Source organism: Passer domesticus, chromosome 17 (assembly GCF_036417665.1).
Source record: "Passer domesticus isolate bPasDom1 chromosome 17, bPasDom1.hap1, whole genome shotgun sequence".
Lineage (NCBI taxonomy): Eukaryota > Metazoa > Chordata > Aves > Passeriformes > Passeridae > Passer > Passer domesticus.
Window position 1 is genome coordinate 11,712,361 of NC_087490.1, and position 23,509 is coordinate 11,735,869.

At 47.0% G+C, this 23,509-nt stretch overlaps 1 protein-coding gene across 2 annotated transcripts; it reads right to left on the reverse strand.

Moving 5' to 3' along the window:
- Positions 1 to 754: 754 nt before the first annotated feature.
- Positions 755 to 21,702, reverse strand: RILPL1 (Rab interacting lysosomal protein like 1). Of its 2 annotated transcripts, XM_064392288.1 has the most exons (8): positions 21,190 to 21,702; positions 17,804 to 17,954; positions 13,318 to 13,436; positions 12,223 to 12,450; positions 9,746 to 9,918; positions 9,139 to 9,231; positions 5,796 to 5,883; positions 755 to 3,459 (listed from the first exon to the last, which is right to left on the reverse strand). In XM_064392288.1, the coding sequence occupies exons 1-8, from the start codon at positions 21,490 to 21,492 to the stop codon at positions 3,454 to 3,456; spliced, it is 1,161 nt and encodes a 386-aa protein (XP_064248358.1). In that variant the 5' UTR covers positions 21,493 to 21,702; the 3' UTR covers positions 755 to 3,453. The 2 variants fall into 2 exon arrangements, with proteins under 2 accessions (XP_064248358.1, XP_064248356.1); XM_064392286.1 differs by lacking the exon at positions 5,796 to 5,883 and having other exon boundaries at positions 21,190 to 21,700.
- Positions 21,703 to 23,509: the final 1,807 nt, after the last annotated feature.

The following is a 23,509-nucleotide window of genomic DNA, read 5'->3' on the forward strand; positions in this document are numbered from 1 at the left end:
CCTGGGTGAGGAGTTATCTGTGTGCCAGGTGTCCACATTTGTTATGAAACAGTCCCTGCTGGAGACACAGGAATGGAATAGCAACAAACTTCTGTGCCCCAAAACAGAAGCTGATGGGAAGTGGCTTCATTTTTGTGAAGACACTGGGACAGGCAAGACCTTTATTGGTAGTGTGTCCTTAACTAGTTCTGCCAGGTGAGAGAGAAACACGGAACCAATCCACTGTCTGTGACATGGGAGGATGAAGCTCCTTTGTGCAGAGGAACGTGCACCTCAGGACAGTGAGCACGTCAGGAAATGCCTCTTGTTCCTGATGAATCCATGGAGAGTCACTGAAGGAGGGTGTCATGGCTAAATGTGGTTGCAGCTGCACCCACTCTGTCCTCACCCTTCTACACAGGGTTTAAATCCATTCTGGAAACTGGGCTTGCTGCTGGGTGTAGCTCAATGGGAGAAAAAGGGCAAAACATCTTTTTCAGGACTAGATGTGTAAATACAGACACACCTCTTCCATTCAGGAGCTTACTGTACTTTCTAGAAAAGGTTCTGTCACATTCTTTGTCATCATAAGCCATTCCTAAATATATAATGTATTTTGAATTGTATTTCATCAGGCTTGGAATGGCTCTGTCCTAAACCTTGTCTGGTTTGAGGCTGTATTTCCATGAAGTTGTACACAGATCCATAAGCTGCATCCCCAAGAATGGATGGTATTACTTTCTACCAAAAAAAAAAGACACAAGTCTTGCAGAAATACATATTTTTCAGAAATATTTATTAAACTGTTAAAATGATTTACTGCCCAACCAAAAAAAAAAAAAATAAACCAACCCAAAAAATGTCAGTGATCCTGCACTTGGCAGGCAGGATTGTTACACCCCTAACCTGCCAGCATCCTGGCCCCTTTTCTAAAAGCAGATTTTCCTTGAATATTGACAAACAATACACGACAGATCTTCAGATCTTTACAAGCTTCCCTCTGTGCCATCCTGCCTGACAGCACTGGGGTGTGTGAATGCAGCACTGCAAAATGAGAACGAGTGGTTAATGCCAGCAGGTCAGGAGGGGCCGTGAGGGGTTGAGGTAATGCTGCAGAGATGTGGGGAAGGCTGCCCTGCCTCTGCAGTTGTTGGTGTTGGCTGCAGAGCTGGCCTGACACAGCCCCAGGCTGGCCTGGAGAATTCCTTTGTGCTGCTTAGGCTGGGTCTGTGCAGCTCCATTATCCCAGCTCGTTGCTCTCAGCTGATTTCCAAAGGGATCTGCTTACTCAGGCCCAGGTTCCTGCATTGTTCCTGCTCACTGCATCCCTTCTGAATGAGCCACACGGGACAGACTCGATGGGGTCATCCACAATTTCACTGCCTGATGTGACTGGACTGCACTTTTTGTTTTCTTGTATGGAAGTGAAGACAGATCTTGGCAATTTAAATTAAGACACTTGCCCCATTTAAGAGCTGCCTTTCACAGGAGGGGAGAAGTGCTGCTGCTTTAAGGATGTTACCAAAACATAAGCAGGCAAAACCACATCTACCCCACACCCATGTTGGACTCTGATCACCATGTCCCATATAAGGCCACATGTCCCCTCTGCCCCGAGCTCCAGTGACACCAGAGGGACACAATAAACACTTTCCCTTCCTAGAACACACAGAAGGCCCATGATGGAATGCAGCACTTACAGCCAGGAGCAGGGCAGCACTCAGCCCACCACTGCAGGGAGAGGTTTTACTGCCAGGGTTTTACTACAGATGGGCTAAGAACCATTTGCTGCTCACACTCATTAAAAATCCACTCTTGGATCACCCTGTAATGAGAACAACTGGCCTGCATGAAGCCCTCTGGAGTCCTTTGAGTTCTCCTACACTCAGTGGAGCTTTGCTCCAGCCTGAGCTGTATTTCCTGTCCTTGGTGCCACTCCTAAGAGGCTCTACAGAGCAGCTGGGGCTGTGGTGCCAAGAGCAGCTCCCAGCCCCTGGCACTGAGCTGCACATGCAGCTGCCCAGGGCCCTGCTGGCACGAGATCTCCCACGAGCAGTGGTCTCAGCATGGACCTTCCCAGCCCATGGCCAAGGCCACAGAGACACTCCTGTGCTCACACGGAGCCATGGACACGTGCAGCCTCTCCCACCTGCTCAGGCTCCTCGTGGAGTGTGTGGAGCAGAGCTGGGCACTGCACTGGCTCTGGGTGTCCACAGCTCTGACCCTGTGAGGTTTTAGTGTTGGAAGGACAACCTCGGTCAGGCCTGGGGTCTCACCAGCTCAGCTGCAAAGCAGATCCAGCCCCAGCCCCTGGGTTGGCTGCTGGGCTGTCCTGGCAAGTTCAGCCAGACATCTGCCATCACCACAGGAGCAGCTTCACACAGAATTCATGTGCTCTGCCCACGTAGTGTTTAGTCAAGAGAAAAGGCTGGGGTCATGTCTAGGGCAGTGAAATAGTTCATGTCAGCCAGCTGAGGATGTGTTTCCCTCTGAAGCTGGGCAGTTTTACCTAGACAGGAAATTGAAGTGTGACTTAATTAAAAACCTGTCTGTGGGAAAGGTCTAATTCTTTTACAGCAGCTGCCTGCTACACTGTGAGGAAGTCCCTGGTAAGAAGGGAAAAATTGAAGAGTTAGGGTTCCTCCCTGTAAGCAACTTGTTTTCCATGAATACTGCAGAACACAAGGCACGCTCACCTCATGCATCGGCTCTTCATGCTTGAGGCACTGTAAGCACAAGGGAAATGTGCACTCACTGTCCCTCCCAAGGCTACTCCAGTTATCACTGTGTCAGGTGGCTTTCCAAGGGGTGACTCTGCGAGATGCTGATGCCAGCAGCACTGACACAGGACACAGCAGAGCTGTGGCTGCCACCAAGGGCGTCCAGCCGTCGCATCCCTCTTGAAAAAATTCTTACAGAAATAAAAAGCAAACAACCAGTAGTGTTAACAAACAGGGTAGAAGAGTCGTTGCCCTGTACTAGATATACACTGCAAACAAACTTCTAATAATGGCACAGGTCCTTTTTTGGTTTAAAGAAGCTTGTGTTACTGTAGTTAATGCATGAACAAGATCATAGACTTGTTATTCAGCACAAAACAAGTCATCTAGAAGCTTCCATGTCCCAGGGTGTCAGCAGCTGTTACTACAAAGCTTGGGTTCCTGTTTGCAGCAAACAGTCACCAAGTGAACAGTGAGGGATCCCTTTTGGAGTCTGAAATAACCCCCAGGTGTGCAAGGCAAGCACAAGTGACGAGCTGCCGCGAGGCTTTACAGAAGCTTCTTGTTACAAGACTTGAGATCTACTGCAGCAAACCAAACACCTCAGGGCTTTAGTCACAGGTGTTGCAGGGCTTCTTGTCCTTGTTCCATGTAGGAGTCATCTCTGTTTGAATGTGACCATTCTCCAAAAGTTTCCTGGAAGTGCACGTTTTTCTGTGACGCCTGCATACGTTTCTTATCACGAGAGAAGAAACTAAACCTTCCAGGAAAGGAGCAGTGAGGGAGGAAGGGAAAAGAAAGAACAATGTTTACCATCCTGAAAGCTCTTCAAACACCCGCCCCAATACACAGCACAACAAAACACCGAGCAAAAAACTCTGTTTGCATCTGCAGAAAACCAAGGCAGAGCGGCCTGATGGGAGTGCATGTCAGAAGGTTGTTAGGGATGGAGTCATTGCAGTCTCAAGCAGTTTGGCTGCAGAAGCTTCAGGTAAGCTCTAAATGCTGTTGACTCTACAAGGTGCAGGTATCATTTAGATGTGGGCTCCCCCTTCCCCAGCCCTCAGGTAACAAAGCCACACGATCCAGGTTAGTTTCTTGGCATAAGTAAAGTGGTATCTTTGGCATTAAATCTGTATATTTTACCACAAAGCAGAAATAGAATTTTTTTTTTAAGGTTGTCAGCAGGGAAGTACACAATATAAGAAACTAAGTCTCCACATTTTTTCCCAGTGTAGAGGTTTTGATACATAGACTTGATTCCTGCAGAAAGGAATGAATAAACGCACCTATGTGCATGAGAGTTTGCAGGATGAAGGCTCTAAACAAATGCACACGAGTGTGCACGTCATTTCCTGTCACACAGCTTGGGTGCTCTAAGATAATGACGTACATGAACCAACAGCCATTTAATACAGCTAAAAAATACAGCTGGAAAATCCTTAGTATTGTTTTATTTGTATGGGATGAAGTTATTGGATTAGGCAAATTCAATGTTTGTTGTGGGCTGAGTACAAGAGGTGTTAGTGCAGTGTTTAGGCCTGCTGAGAAATGCAAAAGTTGTGGTTCCAGCTGCCAAAGGACTGAGTTGGCTGTGGATCCCTTTGGTCTCTGCTGGGTGGGCTTCAGGAGGTGAAGATTGTTTTGCCTGCACTGCACCAAGTGTGACACAGCTGTGATCCAGGACAGGAACTGCTAAATGCTGCCCAGGAAGGGACTGTGCCAGTGGAACCTCAGCTTTGTCAGGTGCTGGAGTATTGGTCAGGGCAGAAACCTGACCCTGAGTCCATGCTCACCCTCCTCAGCACTCTCCCAAATCCCTCCCCCTCCATCCCCCTCAGCACCACGATCCCAGCCCTCCCAGCTGCCTTGTGCAGAGCAGGGAGTTCAACCTTCCATGCCTCTCAACACACAGGAGGCTGGATGATAATCACTGAGAATATTAAGAATAATTACTTGTTGATTAGAAGGGGAAATAAACCACTACACAAGTTAAATGCACATAAATAACAGTGCCAGCAGAACCTGAACTTTTGCATTTCCTGACTTCAAAAGTGCAACCTTAATAGTGAAGTAAGTATTTTGCACTTAATTAGCCTCATACTTTTCTACCACTTTCATCACAGGAGCTCATGAGTTCACACACATATACTGAATATTTTCAGGGCCAGAGCCAGCTCTAGCTGATAAAAGGAGTGTTTAGTGACTGAGCCTTTCCACAGAGCACATTTGGTCCTGTCTGCTCAGAGTTACTGTCTGGAAGCCCACACAAAGGATTGCTGTGTTTATACAGTCAGTATCAAAGCTCAGTAATTTTTCACTTTATCAGGAAATGAAGCAGGAGAAAAATAAGTTTGTAAACCTCTAAAGGGTTCAGCTTTTAAAATTCCTTCTGGAACAATGAAAATTGTTATTATGGCTAGAAAATTCTCATGAAGGATGTTTGGAAAAAGCCTGTCTGTGTGGAGAGGAAACTGTGTCGTTGCTGGAAATATAAAGATTGCTAAAGCAGCAGTTCTAATGCAAAGAGACTTTGCATTAACAATTATCAGTATGTCTTCCAGGGAGAGCCAAGAATTGGATGACAGAATTGATTATGAATAGTTTACACTCTATTCCAAAATACATAATTAGAGACAAAATATACAGGGCATAGATAGAAAGACATGAAAGCAACAGCCTGTAATTAACAGTGGAAATTAATGTGGAAATCAGCCTCTCCATTCTGAAACTCTAACTAATGATTGTAACAAATTATTAGAAACGAGTTTCTCAATAAGCACTGGTGAGAACTGTGAATAGCCTTGCTTAGGAAGCAGAATTAACAGATGCTGATTAAAACTGCACATTGCACTGACTTTCCAAGGAATAATGATTGGTTTAGCATGGCAACATTGAGGCAAAAGGTGCTAACATGTCAGTTTGAGGATGAGTGTGGAGGACTGGGATGAGTACTGGCACTGACTGGTCATTCTGATTGGCACTTTGATCCTCTGGGATCCACTGGCAGCCAGGAGAATGCAACCAGCAGTGCTTGTTAACACGGGGTCATGCAAGAGGAAACCACAGTACCAAACATTTAAAAACAATTCCTACAAGGGACACAAGTCTTCTTATTGGCTGCAATGTGGGATCGTCTGGAATCAATCCAGCTGCTACCATGGGCATTATGGCTGTAAAGATCCTGGTCAGGAAAGCACAGACACAGAAGAGATAAGACTGGAGCAAGGGAAAGAAAAGGCATTCCATTAAAAAGAAAAGAGGCAAACATGATACACGGGGTTACTTTGAATTACAACACAGGACACGTTACAGGGAGAGGGGGATCTGCATCACCCAAGACAGCTCTCCTCAGTGAAAAACTCTTGTTCAGAAAAAAACAGTCATTGTAGCAGTTGCAATTGCTTTTGGATTTCTAAAAGATACCACTTTCCTGTTGTGAGGCAGCCTGCAACCTGGGTTGGATTTCATCAGGGTATGAGCACCTCTAGCAATGCAGAGCAGAGTGCACGTTTTTGTTCCAAGAGACAAACAGGCACAGACACAATGAAATGAAGGATGAAAGTGTGTGTTAAGAAATACAAAACAGGACTCTGCTGTGACTGCTGGATATTGGCACAGGGTTAGAGAGGACCAGCATTACAGTTAAAGATTCCACAAGGGTTACAGTTGATATTTGCAAGTTCAAAACCAGTATTGCAGGTGAACTCTTGAAATAACCTCCTAAGAAACTGCGTGGTTAAAGGGCCTGTGTGTCTGCTCCAAAGGAACCTGTGTTACTTCTCATGCAGGAAGATGCCAACTGCAGGCAGCTGAATGCTTTTGGGAAACCTTGCAGCTGCTCTGGCAGGAGCACTCAGGAGCTGGCTCACAGCAAGATGAGTTCTTTGTGAGGGTTCAGCACTTCCACTGAGCATTAGACAATCCATGCAGCGCAGAGGCTGAGAGAGCCGAGTGCTCTGTGCCCAGCCAGCCCCACACAGCCCTGCCAGCACACCTCCATCCATACCTGAGCACCCTCTGTCTGTCTAAGGATTCTCCTCACAGCTTCTCCCTTGTGCCAAATATTTTTTTGAACTGTGGACTGATGTCAATTAAAGATGAAGTTGAAATCACGAGAGACATTTCACTTGTGCCCAAATGCAGCTGTCCCCAGCTCACTAACTGCTGTTCTGAGGTTAAAATTGAAAACAAATGGGCAAGCACTGTTGGATCATTAGCAGCAGCCAGGATTTCTATTTTTGTGCAACACGGCACGTCCTGAGCTGCAGAACTGACACACACCAGCTTTTGTAGACTGCAAGAATAGGAAGAAAACTCCTGGCTGTTTGAGGCATGACATCAGTGACAAACAAGCACGTAGTCTTAAGGAGAAAACAAAAGGGTGTTTTCTGCTCCAAACAGAGGGAGCATTTTTAATCCTTGGACTTTTCCTCCTCAGTAAAGCCTCCTGGTTACATTATTTCATTAAAACTCTGTCATGTGATGTGGGAGAGACAAACGTACAGTCAGGCAGTCTGAGATCAGAACTCAGAGTTTGCCCCAAACGTGCCAACCCAGAAAAAAATGCTGATTTCTGTTGCTTCTGTTTTCCTTTCTTTATGGACTTGCAGCACTGAATCACCTGAGCACATCTTGGATGGCACAGGCTACACATCCATATGGCTCATTCCCTCACTCTGTGTGGTGAAAGGAAAAAAAAGGCACATTGCAAAGGCAAGCACAAAACCTCCCTTGAGAGGGCTCCTGTTTTTGTAATCCAGCTTTTTGTTTAAGCAGGAGGAAAACTCTGAAAGAGAGGGAAAAGCAGCCCCACTTTGCTCTGTAAAGGCACTCTGCATGCAGAGAGCAGCACTGCAAGTGTTCATCACACACTGGGTTTGTGTGCCCGAGTGTTCCCCAGGCAGCCAGAGGGACCCTGGAGAGGGAGGAGGGAGCTCTGGAGACACCTGGCAGCAGGCAGGGGCTGCAGGGGGGTGTTGGGACAGGGCAGAAGCTACACTGGCTTCTCTGGTGTGCCCAGCAGTGACATTTCCTGACCTTTTAAAGCCCAACTACAAATACAGTGCTGACAACACACAGAGAGGAAGGAGAGAAGGAAAATAAAACCCCACCAGGGAAATCCTATCCAGACAGGCTGCAAGAATGAGACAAATCTGAAAACTGTTACCATCCTTCAGATGACTCAGCTAGACAGTTTTCTATTCCCTTATTTAACATGATGGCTAAGTGGAGAGAGAGCAGAGTAAAACCTGGGGACAGAGCATGACATTTAAAAGAAGTAATTTCACCTTAGGCAGAGTCAAAACTAATACCTCACCAACATGTGCTCTGCCTTACAACCTCTGTTTACATTTTTATGCTGCCTTTGCTTCATCAAAGGCAGCATTTCAAATCAAACATGGAAGATGCACAACACAAACTGTGTGAGCTGAAACCAGCCATTCCCTACAACAGAATTCGCTTTAAAAAGCTCTAAAAGAAATGTAAAAGAAAAGAGAAACTTTATAGTGAAGATCTTGTGCAACACAGTATCATCATCATCATCATCATCACAGTCACAGAATGAAAACTGAAATCCAAATTCAAAGTGTATTTTCTGCTCATGTGAGAGGAAGGTTTCTCTCAGCACAGGCAGAAAGCTGCAGGCTACTGCAAATAATCAACAGCATAACATAATAATAAACAAATAATCAGCCCTCCTGACTTCATGGTGTTTTGGCTCAGTCCAGATCTTCCTATGGAATTTACTCTCCCAGGGCTGCTGCTGTTATTAAACAAGGACTGAAGGTTGTGGACATGGGGACAGGATGGAAGAGCTCTTTATATGGAAACAACTGTTCCAAAATCACTTTTGCAGTTAAAAAAGATAAACTTCTGGTATCACAAAAATCCAAAGAGTTGCTACAGGATTAGGAGACTTAATTTGGAATAAATAAATGTCCAGGAGGGAGTTTCACCAGAGAAAAGGACTGGCCAACCCAGTGATTTTATAATTCAGTGATACTGTAGTAAAGCACATCTCTGGCAGTAAGCTTTGGTTCCAGCAGCAGCGTTAATATTTCAGAAGAAGGTGGGGTTCTTTTAGCCAAGCCAGTGCCCATCCTCCCAGCAGCAAATTTGCTCAGCAAACAGAAGGGTTTTGTGCTGCCCACTTAGTGCAAGTCAGGGTCTGAAGGCTTCAGCCAACAGGGAAATGGGCACAGTGAGGTCATGGGAAAATGATAATCCAAGACTGAAAGTTGTCTCAGATCTAGGCAAAAGTTGTGGCCAAAACCAACATTGTTTCACATCTGCCAAGTGCTCATTCAGTGTCTCTCTCATATACAGTAGGAATATGGTTATCTGAATTTTTAAAGTCTTTAAAATTGTCCTATCCATAAGAAACATTTGGTATTTACAGACTATACCCAGTATGTTTAGTAAATGTGCTACTTACAGTCGTTTGATTCCAGATTCAGGCTGAGTTGAGGGTTTTGGCTGAATTATGGGTGTAGGCTGTGGGGATCTAGTTTCTTCTTCCATTTCCTCACTTGAAAGAAAGAAAATACAATTAATGTTCTCCTCCCAAGCCATGGAAGCACTTTGAGATCTACAATTCAATCTGAAGTAGCACTGTTGATGAAGGAATGCAAAAAGATCTGTTCAAAACCCATTCAAATCAATTGAAGATTTTTTTATCAACCAAGGATCAGCATCAAGAGTGGGTCTCCATTCAATGTTTTCTTCCCATTGTGACAAGGAGAGGGAGAAGAGGAATGGATTGAATAAAAGGTCTAGAATTTTCATTTTAGGCCCACTCCTATCCTCATTTTTGAAGTTCAAATGTATGAAATGTTTGTAATCTTTCTAGGATTCAGCGCAGACCTGGGAGTTGGGAATAGTTTGAGGTACCAGGTTCAAACTGAGGCTGCATTCTTGCAGTCTCTGCACAAGCCTTTGCAGAAACACAAACCTGGACAGAACTTCAGAGCACATTTACTGTCTCAACACCTGCCCTGTGTTCCCTGAGTATATCACTCAACAGGAGAGGAGATGTAACCCACCTTTTGTAATATAAAAGCTCCTCTTGCAGCAAGAACACTCTGGATTTCAGTTCATTCCTCTCGTGGAGGACATCCCGGAGCTCCTGCAGGGTGAACCTTGGCCGATTGGGGTCTTTTAAGTCCATTGCCATCTTCTCTGACTCAGAGAGACAATCATCATTGTTTGGCTCTGCCTAGGGAGTGAAATGTGGGATTTAAATTCACTGTCCAATTCAAATGTCCAACTTTTGATAAGTCAGTTTTAGGAATTCATACTTTTAACAAATGGAGTAAATCAAACATCAGTTTTTTATCTAAACACTGAAAAAATGGCATGGCAAAGGTCATACAATTCCTTCCAGCTCCTCCCACAAAGAGGTGTCTTCTTTTAATGTAAACATACAATGCTGAAAAATCACAAGGTTCTGGGAATTGAGATTCTGAAAAGCAGCTCCAAGCCTTAAGAGGTCTGCAGGATTTATAACAATACAAATAAATGCAGGACACTCTGTTCCAGGAAAATACATTTGAAATGTAGCAGAGTCCATTTGAAATGTGATGCTTTTTGCAAGGGCTGCTAGAGGCCAGCACATGAAATCAGAGCTGCCAGCAGCCAGGTCAGCCACTCGCCCTCGTGGGAGGATGCAGAGATCAGAGCCTCAGAGCTCCTGTGTGGCAGGGACAGCTTGCTGGGATGCAAGCTGGAAATTTGAGGAGTTGAATAGTGAAATTCCTCCACAGTCCATTTTTTATAATCCTGACCCTACCCTCTTTTAAGCTCCTTTTTGTGAAATGGTTTTTCAATGCACTGATCCATGGTTTCAGGCTGAACTTGGCTAAGGCTGTGCAAGGTGAATTCCAGTGCCTGTCCTGCAGGGATGAGGCAGCAGAGTGATGCTCAGTTGAGCACTGTTTGATCACCCTTTTCATCCAAACACATTCCTTTGCACAGACTACATGGAATAAAGATTGATGCAACAAGAGCTTCAAAGGGAATTACCCAAACACTTTTCCTCCTCTTCACCCCCTAGGTATGGGTCTGAGCTGGTGTCTTCTTTTGGTTGTACGTTTGTCCCACATCTCTGCCCAAAGAAGCTATTTTTGCTAGATTTGGCTCAAATCAGCAAAGACTGAGCAGCCTGTCCCCAGTGCAAATGTCCCTGAGTGAGGCCAACAAGCAATGTCCCTTCTGGAGCATGCAGCTATTCCAGCTCTCTGCTTGCCACTGCAGTTCCTGTGTGAGCACTGTCCTGGCAGAGGGAGCAGGGACGGCTCTCATTAGAAGAGGCACCATTGCCATGGAACTGATGAGTTAGAGGGAGGTGAAGAATGCATCCTTTCTCTGCACACACTGAGGACACTTTCACTCCTGCTGGCTCCAGGCCTGGGCTCCCCAGCCCTGTTTACAAAGCTGGGTGTCCTGGCTGAATTAACAGCAGTGAAATAATCCTTTTCATTATTAGTACAGTGCCCAGCTCAGCAGTGACATGTTAACACAGCACTGGCTGTCACATTCCCAGGGGACCAAGGTACCCCATCAGCACTTGTCTCTGCTTTTTGATGTGTATTCCTGCCTGTTGCCAGTGAAATGGATGTTTCACTGGATGTTTCACTCTCTGCTGCAGGCTGTCAGGCATTTACACCATGGAGCTCTTACCAATGCATCAAGCTGAACAGCTCTGTGTGATAGAGCTCCTCTAAGTTCTTAAATATCATTACACCCCTTATTGCATTTCCTACTCTGCTAAGAGCATCATTAGGAGAGGGAAATGCAGTACATTTGCTTCAGGAATAAAAAAGTAATGTCATAGGCACAAAGGAAAACACTAGGAACCATAAAGAGGACTCAGGGATCAACAGATCAGTGCATCTTTTTCTCAGGAAGCTCCCCTCAAATTTGCATTCCTGCTGCTGTGATCTCAGCCCAGCTCCATTTGCAGACTGTCACTTTGCCTGTTCTGCAAGAACCTGGCTCTGCCAGCAGGAACGTTTGCTTTTCATGAACATCTGTGCTCACAACACTTCACTGCACAAATTCTAATAGGAAGCAAAAGCAGAAATAAGGCCAAAGTTGGTTCCTCTAAAACGTGCCTTGAAATATTTATATGTTGATTTGGTAGCACTTAACCAGCTTAGTCCTGACTGAAGTGCCATAAGAACTGCAGGACCAGGTGTGCAGAGCTCTGCCCTGACTCCAGGCTGCTTCTGGCAGTTTCTGTTCCACTGTGGTTCAGCTGCCACCACCATCCCTGTGCCCCACCTGGCCTTGAATATTTGCAGATCTGGCAAAGCTGAAGCTACTCTGGGCTGTTTGTCTTTGGAAAACCCAGACCCTCCAAGGAATTGCTTTGTTTTCCTTTGGGGGAAGGGATAGGTGTGTACAAAGAAAATGAAGCAAACAGGCTACCACAACCCTGCCAAAACGCAAAGAGGTAATTGGTATGAAGTCCAAAGCATTTTAAAAAGCCGTTTAAAAAATGATCCAAAGTGCCTCTTACCTTTTCTTCCTCCCCATTTTGGCTGGCCTGGCTGTCCTCACCCTGCAGCTTTTCCCTGAGCTTGCCCAGCTCTGCTCTCAGGGTGCCCATCTCCTGCTCCTTGGTTTGCAGGTACGCCTCCAGCTCCACCTTCTGCTCGATCAGCGCCTTCCCCTGCGCCTCGACCACCGTGATCCGGTGCCGCAGGTCGTGGTTGATCTTCATCAGCCTGTTCTGCTGCTGCTGCAGCTGCAAAACATCCACGGCACAGCTCAGGGTCCATCCAGCCACCAGCCATGGTGGCCCAGCCCCAAACATCATCCTGAAATGCTGGGTTCCTGTTGCATTTAATCTGAAAAATCCCCCCCCCCCTCCTCACCCCCAGATTAGTTTTTCTATCTAATTATCTACTACAGTTTCAGTCACCCAAATTTAATTGATTTTTAGAGTAAATTCCCTTAGCACAGGGAGGTTTTCAGATAACAGCAAATACATCACTTCTGATATTAGTTCAAGGATAGGGTGGCTTATGGGATTCTGCATCAAATCTTAACCCAGGGGAGAAGAAAGACAAGGCAGAATCCTTAGTGTTCAGTTTAGAAGTACTTTGCTTTGAGCTCCAGGGCTCTCTCCTAAGGCAGGATGTGACCTGCTGGGTGTGTGTGGACAGCCCCAACTCCAAAGGCTGCAGCACCTGCCAGAGGCACTTGGGCAGAGCAGAGATCACCAAAGCCTGGCCTTACTAGCACCAGGAAAGCCCCATGGCCTAAGGACATGAGGCAGTGTGAGGAATGGGAAGCAAAATATGGGTAAGGAGGTCATTCCACAGAGAGTGCCAAATCTCATGTCATGCCTGGAGTCACAGTGGAGTCTGTGACTCATCTTACAGCTCACTGCAGGCCCTTCTCATGCAGAGGTGATCCACACTGCATCCCTGGTGTGGGACTGCACTGAAGCCTGACCATTCTGGACACTCCTCAGCTCTGCTGGACACTTCACTTGCAGGCCTATTAAACCAGCACTATTTACACTTTCTATATTAACTTCAAACTCAAAACCAGGCTGTGGAAGTGTGGGTGACAAAGAAAAGAAATAGGAAGACCAAGAGCCACTTACAGCCTCTACATCCTCATTTTTCAGTCCAAGTTCCCGGTCCTTTGCCCTGATTTCATCCCTCTGTTTATCTACCACTTCCTTCAGCTTCTTCATGACTTGCCGCTCTCTCTCTGACATCCCTGGTTAAAAAAAGAACACAGAACACAAACTAAGGGCAGTCAGGAGCTGCTGAGGCTGAGAACAATAACAATGAGGAATATTTAAGTAGACTCTGGAAGTTGCCTGCTGGTAGAATTCCAGAGATGCTTTAGAGGTTACCTCAAGGGTAACAGAGAACACAGATGACAGAATCCACTCCATAAAGCCACTGCACAGAGACTCCTTAAAAATGGAACTGACAGTCCTCAGAAACATTTATAACAGTGAGTGACACTGCTGCATCTCGCTGCCTTAGTAGTTTTACATCAATGTTCACACCATGCCCCGGGGAGCTTGGTTATCTGTGTGATTATCTCTGGAATCAGCTGGCCAAGGCCTTGTGGAAATTGTAAAAAAGATGGTTTGGATCTTCAGTAAGATGTAAACAACATATCACTGTTGTGGATTGCATCTGGATCCAAACCAGCTGAGGAGATTGATTTTTAGTTGAAATCTAGTTTTGTGTTTGGTGAAAATAAGATGAAACAGGACCTTCAGAGGGTGCCCCCACCCTGAATGCAGAACCAAAATTCAGTCTGAGTTATGGTCACATATTTTCTCCTCATTTTTTGCCACCCTTTCCCCATCCTATTGTGTGGTAATTCATATTTAGAGTAACTGTACTTGAGAGAAGAATACTTGATAGCATTTCACTGGTGAAAGGAGTTTGGAACATTGCCAATAATCCAACACTGATATTGTCTGAAAATAAAGAAAAGGTTAGATTAACCTTAAATCTGACCAATGAATCATTAGGAAATGTCATACACCACAGGAACCATTCTTCTATTTACATTACAGAGATCCATATCTTGGCTCTGGCACTCTTGCAGTGATGGACTCTTGAGAGCACACACAGAGCAGAGGTTTTACCTTGGTGAGGTGATGAATCTCCTGCCCTGGCCTTCCCTGGGAATGGCACAGAGATGTGCAGTTTGATGGTCCTGAGCTATCACATGAAATCACACTGCAGACCATCCTTGAAGATGAAAACCCTGAGAGCAGGGCAGTGTGAGGCTGCCCTGGCCAAAGCCCAGCCCGAGCAGGAGCTCAAATCCAGGCTCTGCTGCTAACTCCACTTTTTTGGCACAGTACTTTGTTATGTGGGTCTTCAGCTTCTTCCATTTAGGAACTGCAAGTGGTTCTAATTCACTCCCCACTCTGGGCTGGCTGGAAAGCTCTTCCTTTTCAACATATTAAAGCAGCTCCCACATCAGAAATATTCTCTGTATGCATCAAATGTATCCAGCCAGGAAAGGCTCTGCTTTCTAACATCAGCTCAGACGTCCTGGTTTTGTTCTTCCCTCATCAGAGAAATCCAGAGTTGTTCCCACAAGAGAAATTAGCTGCATGTCTGTAGGAACTCCAGCTCACAGGTCAGCTACAGGATGAATGATGGAAAACAGAGTAGAGCAGCCTCAGAGAAGGAAAGGGAGTAACTGGTGATGTGCACTCCTGCAGCAGCTTGCAGGGCGTGGAGCAGAGCAAACGGGGGAACAGCAGCTCCAGTGCCCCGTGCTGAAAGGAGCAGAGCTGTGGGGCTGCAGAGAGCAGGGAACTGCTCTGCTGGGAAAAGGACTGCTGGTCATGGCTGGCCAGGAATTTGGTTCACAGGACGTGTTCCTGTCAAACCCCAGAAAAGAACTGTCAGTGTTCACATGGTGTTCACATTCTAGTGTTACGTTCTCACCCCTTTTAATTCTGTGGTACATTTGCCTGCTCTATTTCTGGACCCTGGTTTTTATCAGCTCTGTGCTGCTCTGGGTTCTAGTTTTTCACAGGACAATTTTAATTCTTTGCTGTGGTACCAGCTCATACCCACCAGGGAGAACAAGTGTCACAAACACAAACTACAGCTTAACTGTGCTAAAAGATCCACATTGCTCTCTCAGAACACAGCACTGGTACTTCTCTGCACCCACAAAACTCACTGCAGCCAATCTCAGGGCTAGGGCCTGAAACATCAGCTGTATTTAAAGCCAAAAGAATCCAAAACTTTGCCTTGAAGTAGAGGGACTGCAGTGAAACTTTCCACCTGTGGTTTCACCCAGAAGGAGGTGGTGAATGCAGCTGTATCCATTAGTACTTGTGAGATGCTTTGAGATCTCTAGATAGCAGGTGCTATTTAAAGAAAAAATACCATTCAGTGCTGACTACTTTTCCTCCCACTGAGCTCATTTTTTTGCTAACATTTGTTGAACCTAAAAGACTTCAATTGTGTGCACAGATCACTACAATTTTTATTTCAGGAAGTGGGGGGGGGGGAGGAAAGGTGGGGAGTTTTATGAAACAGTCACATCTCCTTCCATTTCCTCAGGCACTGGGAAAGAGGAGAGGGAAATCACTAAGTGCCCTAAATGTAAAATAATTATCTCTAAATGGTTCAAACTCTAATAAATGCAAGATCTTAAATGGCACACCCAGCCAGCTTCCCCAGGCACATCCTATGAGCAGTTTCCTGTGCTTTGCTGTGATCCTGGCGTTGTTCCAGCAAGAGAATGGAAAGCAGCTGGAGGGGAGAACACCAAGAAAAGAAAGAAAAGAAACTGAAAAAAAAAGAAAAAAGAACATTCTTTATGTTTAGTGGTCTGTTCAGTGCTGTGTCCACTTGGCCTGTCACTACAGGCCAAGTGCCAGGCAGAGCCTGTGGCACTGCACCATTACCCAAACACTCAGAACAAGTCCAACATCCCTTTTGAAGGGAACTGCAGGTCCTGCAGCCCAGGAGGGTCACACGAGTGCTGCCTGTCCCTTAGCACAGCCAGGCTGAGGCAGCAGCTCCCCTGCAGTGGCACAGCAGCCTGCTCGTCCTGTTTGACACACTCGGGTCAAGTTTGCATGTGGCATTTTCCTGGGATATCCCAATCAGTCAGCACCATCAAGCAGTGCTCCATTTGGGCTTGGGAGGAGTCACCTTAATGGGTGTTACAGGCTCATCTCAACCCCTCCCTTGTGTTTTGTGTTCTGCTGTCACAGGTCCTTTCACAGGAGCCCTGCTCTGCTCAGACTGCACAGAACACTCCTGTTTGCACAGGACTGCCTCTCCCATGATCACTTCATCACACTCAAGCCAGGCTCTGGGAATTAACTGGCAGGACTGACTCTCAAGGTCTTGCACACCCAGCCTCTGTTGCCTGTGTAAAATAACCCCTGCCACTCTCTGGTGAGTAAGCAGTGAGCTGCTGATCCCCAGGGCCAGCACTGATGGATCACAGTGCTAAACCATGCTCAGATGGGAGCACTGGAGTCTGCTCAGAATCAGTCCAGCTAACACAGGATTGAGCCTGAAATGCTGCTTCTCTGGACTCTACATCAGACCAAAGGACAGAGGCTGAAAAAGAGCAGCAGAACTGCTTTTGATACTATCAAAACAAGCACTTGAGACAAATCTATCCCTGTTCATTAATGACAATATATCCTGAAAGAAAAACAGTCAGGTTTGATATAATAGATACAAATAATTAAATGGGGTTGATATAAATTAAAATATTTCACTTAAAGTGAATATTTTGGCCAAAGAATATCAGTGATCTCAGAATCTAAGCCCTGGAATGGGCTTATGGGTTTTGTTTGTGTTGTCATACATGGGTAGGCACAGTAAAAATAACAGGAAAAGCACGTCTGGCATTTGCTTGGCTGGCTGGATGTGAAGAGTATGGCTATATTTAAATGCAAGCACATGAGCTGCAGTGAGCTAGATAGCCACTGGAAGGGAAAAAAAGAAGGGGAAAAAAAAAGAAAACAAAAGGGAAGCTGGTTCTTTATAACACAGTGTCAGTCTTCATGGTCCATGACTCATTGCTGCCATTCTGAATTTTGCATGGAGTTTGTCAGCCTGATGTTGAGCTACTTCTTTGCCACTAATTGACTCCTAATTTGAAAACATTGCATTTGTTTTAAAAAGTATCTTGAGAGGCTTAACAATTTTTACTTTTGAAGGTTTCATTATGCTCTTTCCCAGTGCAAGTGAGCAGCACTGAGCCTCGGGGGGAGAGGAAATGTAACTTCCACAGTGTTGGACAGAGTTTCATCCACCTCCAGCAAAATGAGAACCCAAACAAGAGATAGACCAAAAGGTGTATCTAGACTTTACTTCCAGAGATGCTTCTCAGCCAAACAAGAAGTTGTTTTTCCCTCATTGCTCCACCTTTTATCATGTCTTCAGTGTCATCATGTATTCAGAGATTTTCTATTTAGGTAAAAAAACCAATAAACAAACAAGACTTCAAAACCCAGATCTAAATGAATCTACAGGGAAAAAACACACCAGAATATCCAGTCAAAGTATTTTGATAAAGTTTTGCTTTTTGTAACAAAGCAAGGACTGAATTTGAAGTAGCAAACTTGCCTTCGTGCTTCTGAAATTCCTCTTCTGTGAAATTAATGTCTTTGTGAGACAAGTTTGTCATCAGTTGTTTATTCTCCTCCTGGAGCTGTGCAATTTGGGTGAGAAGATCCTGTGCTTCCCCTCTCCAGACATCCTCCACCAGTTCTAATTCCTATGGGGTAGATCAGGACAACACATTCATATTTTAAAACATGTTCAGAGTCTTTGACTGGACAATTTACAGATCAAACTAGTACTGATCCTACTGATTCTTATGGAAAGCAATTAAATAAGACTACACTTTGAGTTTCTTAGAAGAATCTGCTTTTGTAATGCCACCACCAGGAAAACAGCCACCACAGTCCCCTTTGCTCCATCTGAATGGAAATACCTGAGGGGTCATTCCTGATGCAAAGAAAGTTACCCAGAGGATGGCTCCTCATACCCTGCTGTGCTGAGGACCACATTTAGGGGTTGTGTTGGACAAATAACCAAGCACCAGCTCCCCAGGAGGCAGCTGCAAAGCTGTCAGAGAGCCCCCAAACCACCCCACAGCAGGGAACTCAGGGGAGAGATGGACAAACTCCTTCTGACAGAACAGCCTGGTCTAAATTCCTGATGTGAAACACAAGTGTAAATTGATGAGTGTGTGATCCTGTGCAGCAAAGGCAGAGCCCCTGGTGCACGCATGAACACAATCCCAAAGCATGCTCCTCCTGTGAAAATTGTCCTGCTGAATGTCCTGAGTGGTGTCTGTTAGTGCAGCCAGGCCAGCCAGAACAGCTCCCCTGTGTCGGGACACTGTGTCAAGAGCAGCTGTCACCAGTCCTCTTGAAGGTCAAGTCAGGACAAAAAGTAAAAAGTCCTTAAAGAAAACAGTTGTATTTAGAACCTTGCTTGTTCCAAAAGCTTCTCTGAATATCTCACTTCTGCAGTGGGGGGCATTCCCTGCTCCATTTTCACTCGTGTTCTTCAGACAAAAAGCTGCATGCAAATCCCTGGAGCCAGGCTGAGTCACTGCTGACTTTCACATCCATCCACATGCCCCTTTCCTACCTAACAACACAACACATTCAGACAACAACCCAGCCAAGCACAGCTCGAGGCTAAAATAAGCTCTGCTGAGAGATTAAAGGATAGCTCTCTGCTTTGAATGTATGCTCTGATAATGGGAAGTCATGTTCCTGATGACTTTTGGGTCCAAATGCCATTTTGTTCCAGCATTTGTTACTGTATTGCTGCTAAAAGTGTTGCAGAAAACATTAGGATTTATAATAAAGAATAATAAATAGCAAAGGTGTGGTAAGCTACACAGACTTAACTATTAAACAGGAAAGAAAATCTCATTAATCACCTATTTTACTTGAAACTCTTTATCTTGAGAGAAAAGTAAATCTGTAATGAAATTGCTATTTCCAAAAAAACCTGGATTGTTTACAGTGATGCTGCCTGCTACAACTCTGTAGCTAAAATAACGCAGTGACCTATTTTAGCAATAAACCAGCACATTCATCACTTACAAGCATATTGATAAAACCAAAATAGAATGCACACAAACCCCCAAACAATCTAATCTTATTAATATGTGGCTGCACTGTAAACACACAACTATCCCAAGGTTTGCCTAGGCAAACTTTTATCACTTATTACTATTGAAGAGCCCAATGAATTGGAGCAGAAATTAACTTCTGAATCCTCATTAGTGGAAGCACCAGACAGGGAGGCACATCCACGGGCCAGGCTGTGCCAGCCAGCTCAGGAAGCCCCAGGCAGTGGGTGCTGAGCCAGGTTTACAAGCAAAACAGATTCACACATAAAATTTAAGTGCTGAAATCTCATAAAATGATGCTTGCAAGGCCCACTAAAAGCTTTGTCTGGGTATTTTTTGGAGGCCTTGACATCTAAAACTGTTTCTCAGTGTCTGATTTTTTCTGCTTATCAGCACCTGTCCTGTGAAAGAGTCTTCAAACCCTCCCTTGGAACAGAGAAGATGTGAGACCACAGTTCTGTAGGGACCTGGTACACTGGGAACCAGCTTGATTTAAAAAGAAAAATAAAAGGTATGTATCATACAGTTTATTTTCCTGTTAAAATCTGTTTAGACTGAAGCAAATTGTTTAAACACTCCCTGAGCCACTTGATGACCCTCAGAGAAGCTGACAGAGCAGAGGTGGTTGACTGGCAGGGAGATCAGCTGACACCTTTAGGAAACTTTTTAACACTTATAAGAACTTCAGAAACCTCTCCACAGAACAGCTTGTACAATGACACTGGGCCAGTTCAGTATCTGCTTCACCCCCAGCCTTTGGTAAACGCCCAAAATATTTGTATCTATTCTCTAGACCTTCTTCTATCACACTCTTGAGATTTATCACGGCTTTGTACATTAAAGGTCTTTTACCTTCCTTTTGGAGAGATTGCCCTGAGACTTCCTCTGCAAAATGTTGCAGGGTCTATCCTGGGTTTCCCATATGCTAGGTGAAAGTCCTTTAGCTGACTCTTTTTGAAATATAAAACTGAGATTTATCCAGTTAAGCCAAATCTTGAAGTTTGGGGGATCTCTTCCAGAAATGCCCTGTGTCCTGTTTATCCTGATTCTGTGTGTGGAATTAGGAATGGCAGCAATGATGATTTAGCATAGTCATTTACCAGAACCATTTCTTGTATCAGTTATCTGGATGGTTTAAAGAGTGGATCTGCCACTTTTCCTGCAGTAACTGGAGCGTGCTGTCCTGCAAGAAGAGGCTAACAGGGTGTGGGAAATGCTCTCTGCCTCGGGCTTTAATGGGAGTGGGCTCAGGGAACTCTATGAGCACCCCGAAACAAGCCAAGGGACATCTTGCCATCAGAGGATGGAGCAGCAATCTGGCAGGGTGCTCTTCCCTGCTCTAACTCTGCTCTGAAATCACTTGGTTCTCCATCTCTCGCCTATGACTTGTCTAACCCGAAGTCTGTTCCAGGAAAACTAGACTGCTAAATCATTCCCAGCTCCGGAGAGGAAAGTGTATTCTTGTCAGTGACCTTTCCTGGCCTAGCAGGAAGCAGCACTATCCTCCGGTCAGGAGAGGGGATGGAGCAGGATCCGAATCGGCCAGACACAGGGGACGGAAATGCAGGGACTGGGGAAGGGGTGGAGAAAGGGAAAGAGGGAGGAAACTTCCAGGAGGGAAGCAAACAAAAAAAACAACAACACGCCCAAAGCCTCGGCGACGCTAAGGCAGCATCGGCGCCGAGCCCGTGAGCCCGCCCGGGCTGCACCGCCCGCTCCCGCGGCATCCCGGCCCCGCTCTTTGTGTTCCCGGCGGCGGCGGGGCGAGAACGGCGGCGGGGGAGCCCGACTTCCCCGGAGCTGCTGCGGCAGCGGGGGCAGCCCTGCCCCGCCGCGTCCCCCCGCTCCCCGCCCGCACCTTCTGGTGCTTCCTCTCCTTCTCGATGCGGTCCATCCTCTCCAGGCGCAGGCGGTCGAGCTCCAGGCGCAGCTCCTCCATCTCGGGGTTGATGTGGTTGCGGCTCACCAGCACCTCCAGGATCTCCAGCACCCGCACCACCTTGGGCATGAGGCGGGCGATGGCCTCGCAGCCGTGCTGGTCGATCACCCGCTCAAACTCCTGCCCCACGGCCGAGGCGATGTCGTACACGTCCATGACCGTCAGCTCCGCCGCGTTCTTCTCCAGGGCGGGCGGCACCCCGCCGCCGCCGCCGCCGTCCATGGCTCGCCCGGCGCCGCGGTGCCCGCATAGGCGGCGGCGGGGCGCGCTCCGGGCGGGGCGGTGCCCCCGCAGCCGCTCCCGCTGCCCCGCACCCGGCCCCCGGCAACTCCCGCCAACTCCGCTCGGCTCGGCCGGGGCTGTTTAAACTTGGCCGGGCGGCGCCGGGCGAGCGGCGGCGGGAGGCGGGCGCGGCGTCCCCGCCGCCACCGCCCCGCGCCCGCGGCCAATGTCCGGCGCAGGGCGGGCCGGGGGCGGCCCCGCGCATGCCCGCGGCTCCCGGTGCATCCCCGTGCATCCCCGTGCATCCCCGTTCATCCCCGTTCCCGGGGCCATCCCCGTGCATCCCCGTTCATCCCCGTTCCCGGGGCCATCCCCGGCGCATCCCGGCTCCCGGGGCCGGCCCCCGCCAGTCCCGGCTCCCGGGGCCGGCCCGGTGAAGTCGCTGCGGTGCGGAGAGGAGCATCGCCAGGCGCGGCCGCGCTCCGCTCGGTGCTTGCCCGCAGCAGCTCCCGGTACCGGCCTCTCCTGCGGGGCTGCGGGGGCAGAGCTCGGGTCCCGCACAGGCGATGGAGCAGCCGGGGCAGGGCGTGTGCCCAGCACCGAGCGGGGTCCGGAGCCGCCTGTCCGGTCCGGGATGGAGCGGGGGTGGCGTTGCCCCGCTGCCGGGCGCACGGAGGACGAGGGAAGGCTTGTCCGCGCTTCCTTCACGTGCAAGGCTGAACGAGCCGCTCTGCAGCACAGCCAGCGGCGCACACGCATCGCTTAGCGGGTTTAGGCTGTTCTCTACAAGGTTTTACCGAGCACACGTTCAGGGGATCACTGGGGATTTCACACATGCGAGCAGCTCGCTGGCGTGGATCCCCTTACAGAGGAATTTAAAGGAAACTGAAATGCGTTTTTCTCGTCAGGTTTTTTCAGTATTTTTGCTTTCAGGTGTGACTGTGGAAGTTTGGATGTTCTCGTTTCCGTAGGGTTTAGGAAGAGATGCTCCAGATGAGTCTACACATAATTTAAATGTGCTTGGAAATAATTCTAGGTCCCAGTTCTGCCATTTGCTATATGCAGAGTAGGAAGAATGCATTTTATTTTGAACAAGATATGATGAATAATATCAAACACTGGAACTAGTCAGGAGAAATAGCAGTGGGGCTGCAAAAGCCAAGCCTGGAATGACTTGGCACGTGCTGCATGTTGTGAATACAGCATTAATTATCCACTTTTGGCAGGTTGAAAACTCCAGCAAAGGTGAATGGGAGGGATGAACGATGAGAAATGGAACACTGTAGCTCCCAGAAATGCAACACTGTGACGCCCAGACCAGCTTTTTAATGCAATTCTGTCACAACCTCGTTCTCCCACAAGGTACAAAATATCAATTTTCCTCGTGTCCTGTCAGTAGGTACCGGGGCAGCCAGGAGGGGAACAATCTGTCCCCAAATACCTGAGCCTGGTGATCAATTGCCTAAGTTAGAGCAATAACTCAGTGAAAATATAACTATATATTGTTAATAAAACTTATTCCCGACGTTGAACACCACAGGATATTGCACAAAGTTCCAGGGAGAGCAGGAGGGTGAATAATGGTGTAGTCATCCTTTCCTGGCAAAGGTGCTCACGAACACACAAGGAGGAGCAGAATGCTTGGAGAACACTGCAGTACCTCAGGGGAGCAGCTATGCTGTGAAATCATAGTTTTACCCAAATTAGAGATGAGAAAAGGAGCTTTTGCCACAAGAATTTGGTGCTACCCGAGTTCCCATTGTTCTGTCTGAGCGTGGGCAGATGGAAAATATAACAATGTAGGGAAATTGTGAGGAAAGACTAAAACTACAGCTGAGAAAGGTGAAAATCCAGCAGTGTGTGGTATGGGAGGCAGCAGGTTCGATGTTGGCGTGATGCAAACCGATGGAAAAGTCTCTTACCAGGTTTTTGTCCATGCTTGTTGCAGGTTTTTGCCCACAGCCTGTGCCTGCCCTGGCACAGCAGCTCTGCCGGCCCACACCTGGCACTGGAGGGA

Coding starts and splice junctions, on each gene's coding strand:
- RILPL1 (XM_064392286.1), bottom strand. CDS start 21,492: ATGGACGGCGGCGGCGGCGGCGGGGTGCCGCCCGCCCTGGAGAAGAAC. Junction 17,955..21,189: donor AGGAGAGGAAGCACCAGAAG/GTGCGGGCGGGG, acceptor TCTACCCCATAG/GAATTAGAACTGGTGGAGGA. Junction 13,437..17,803: donor GGAATTTCAGAAGCACGAAG/GCAAGTTTGCTA, acceptor TTTTTTAACCAG/GGATGTCAGAGAGAGAGCGG.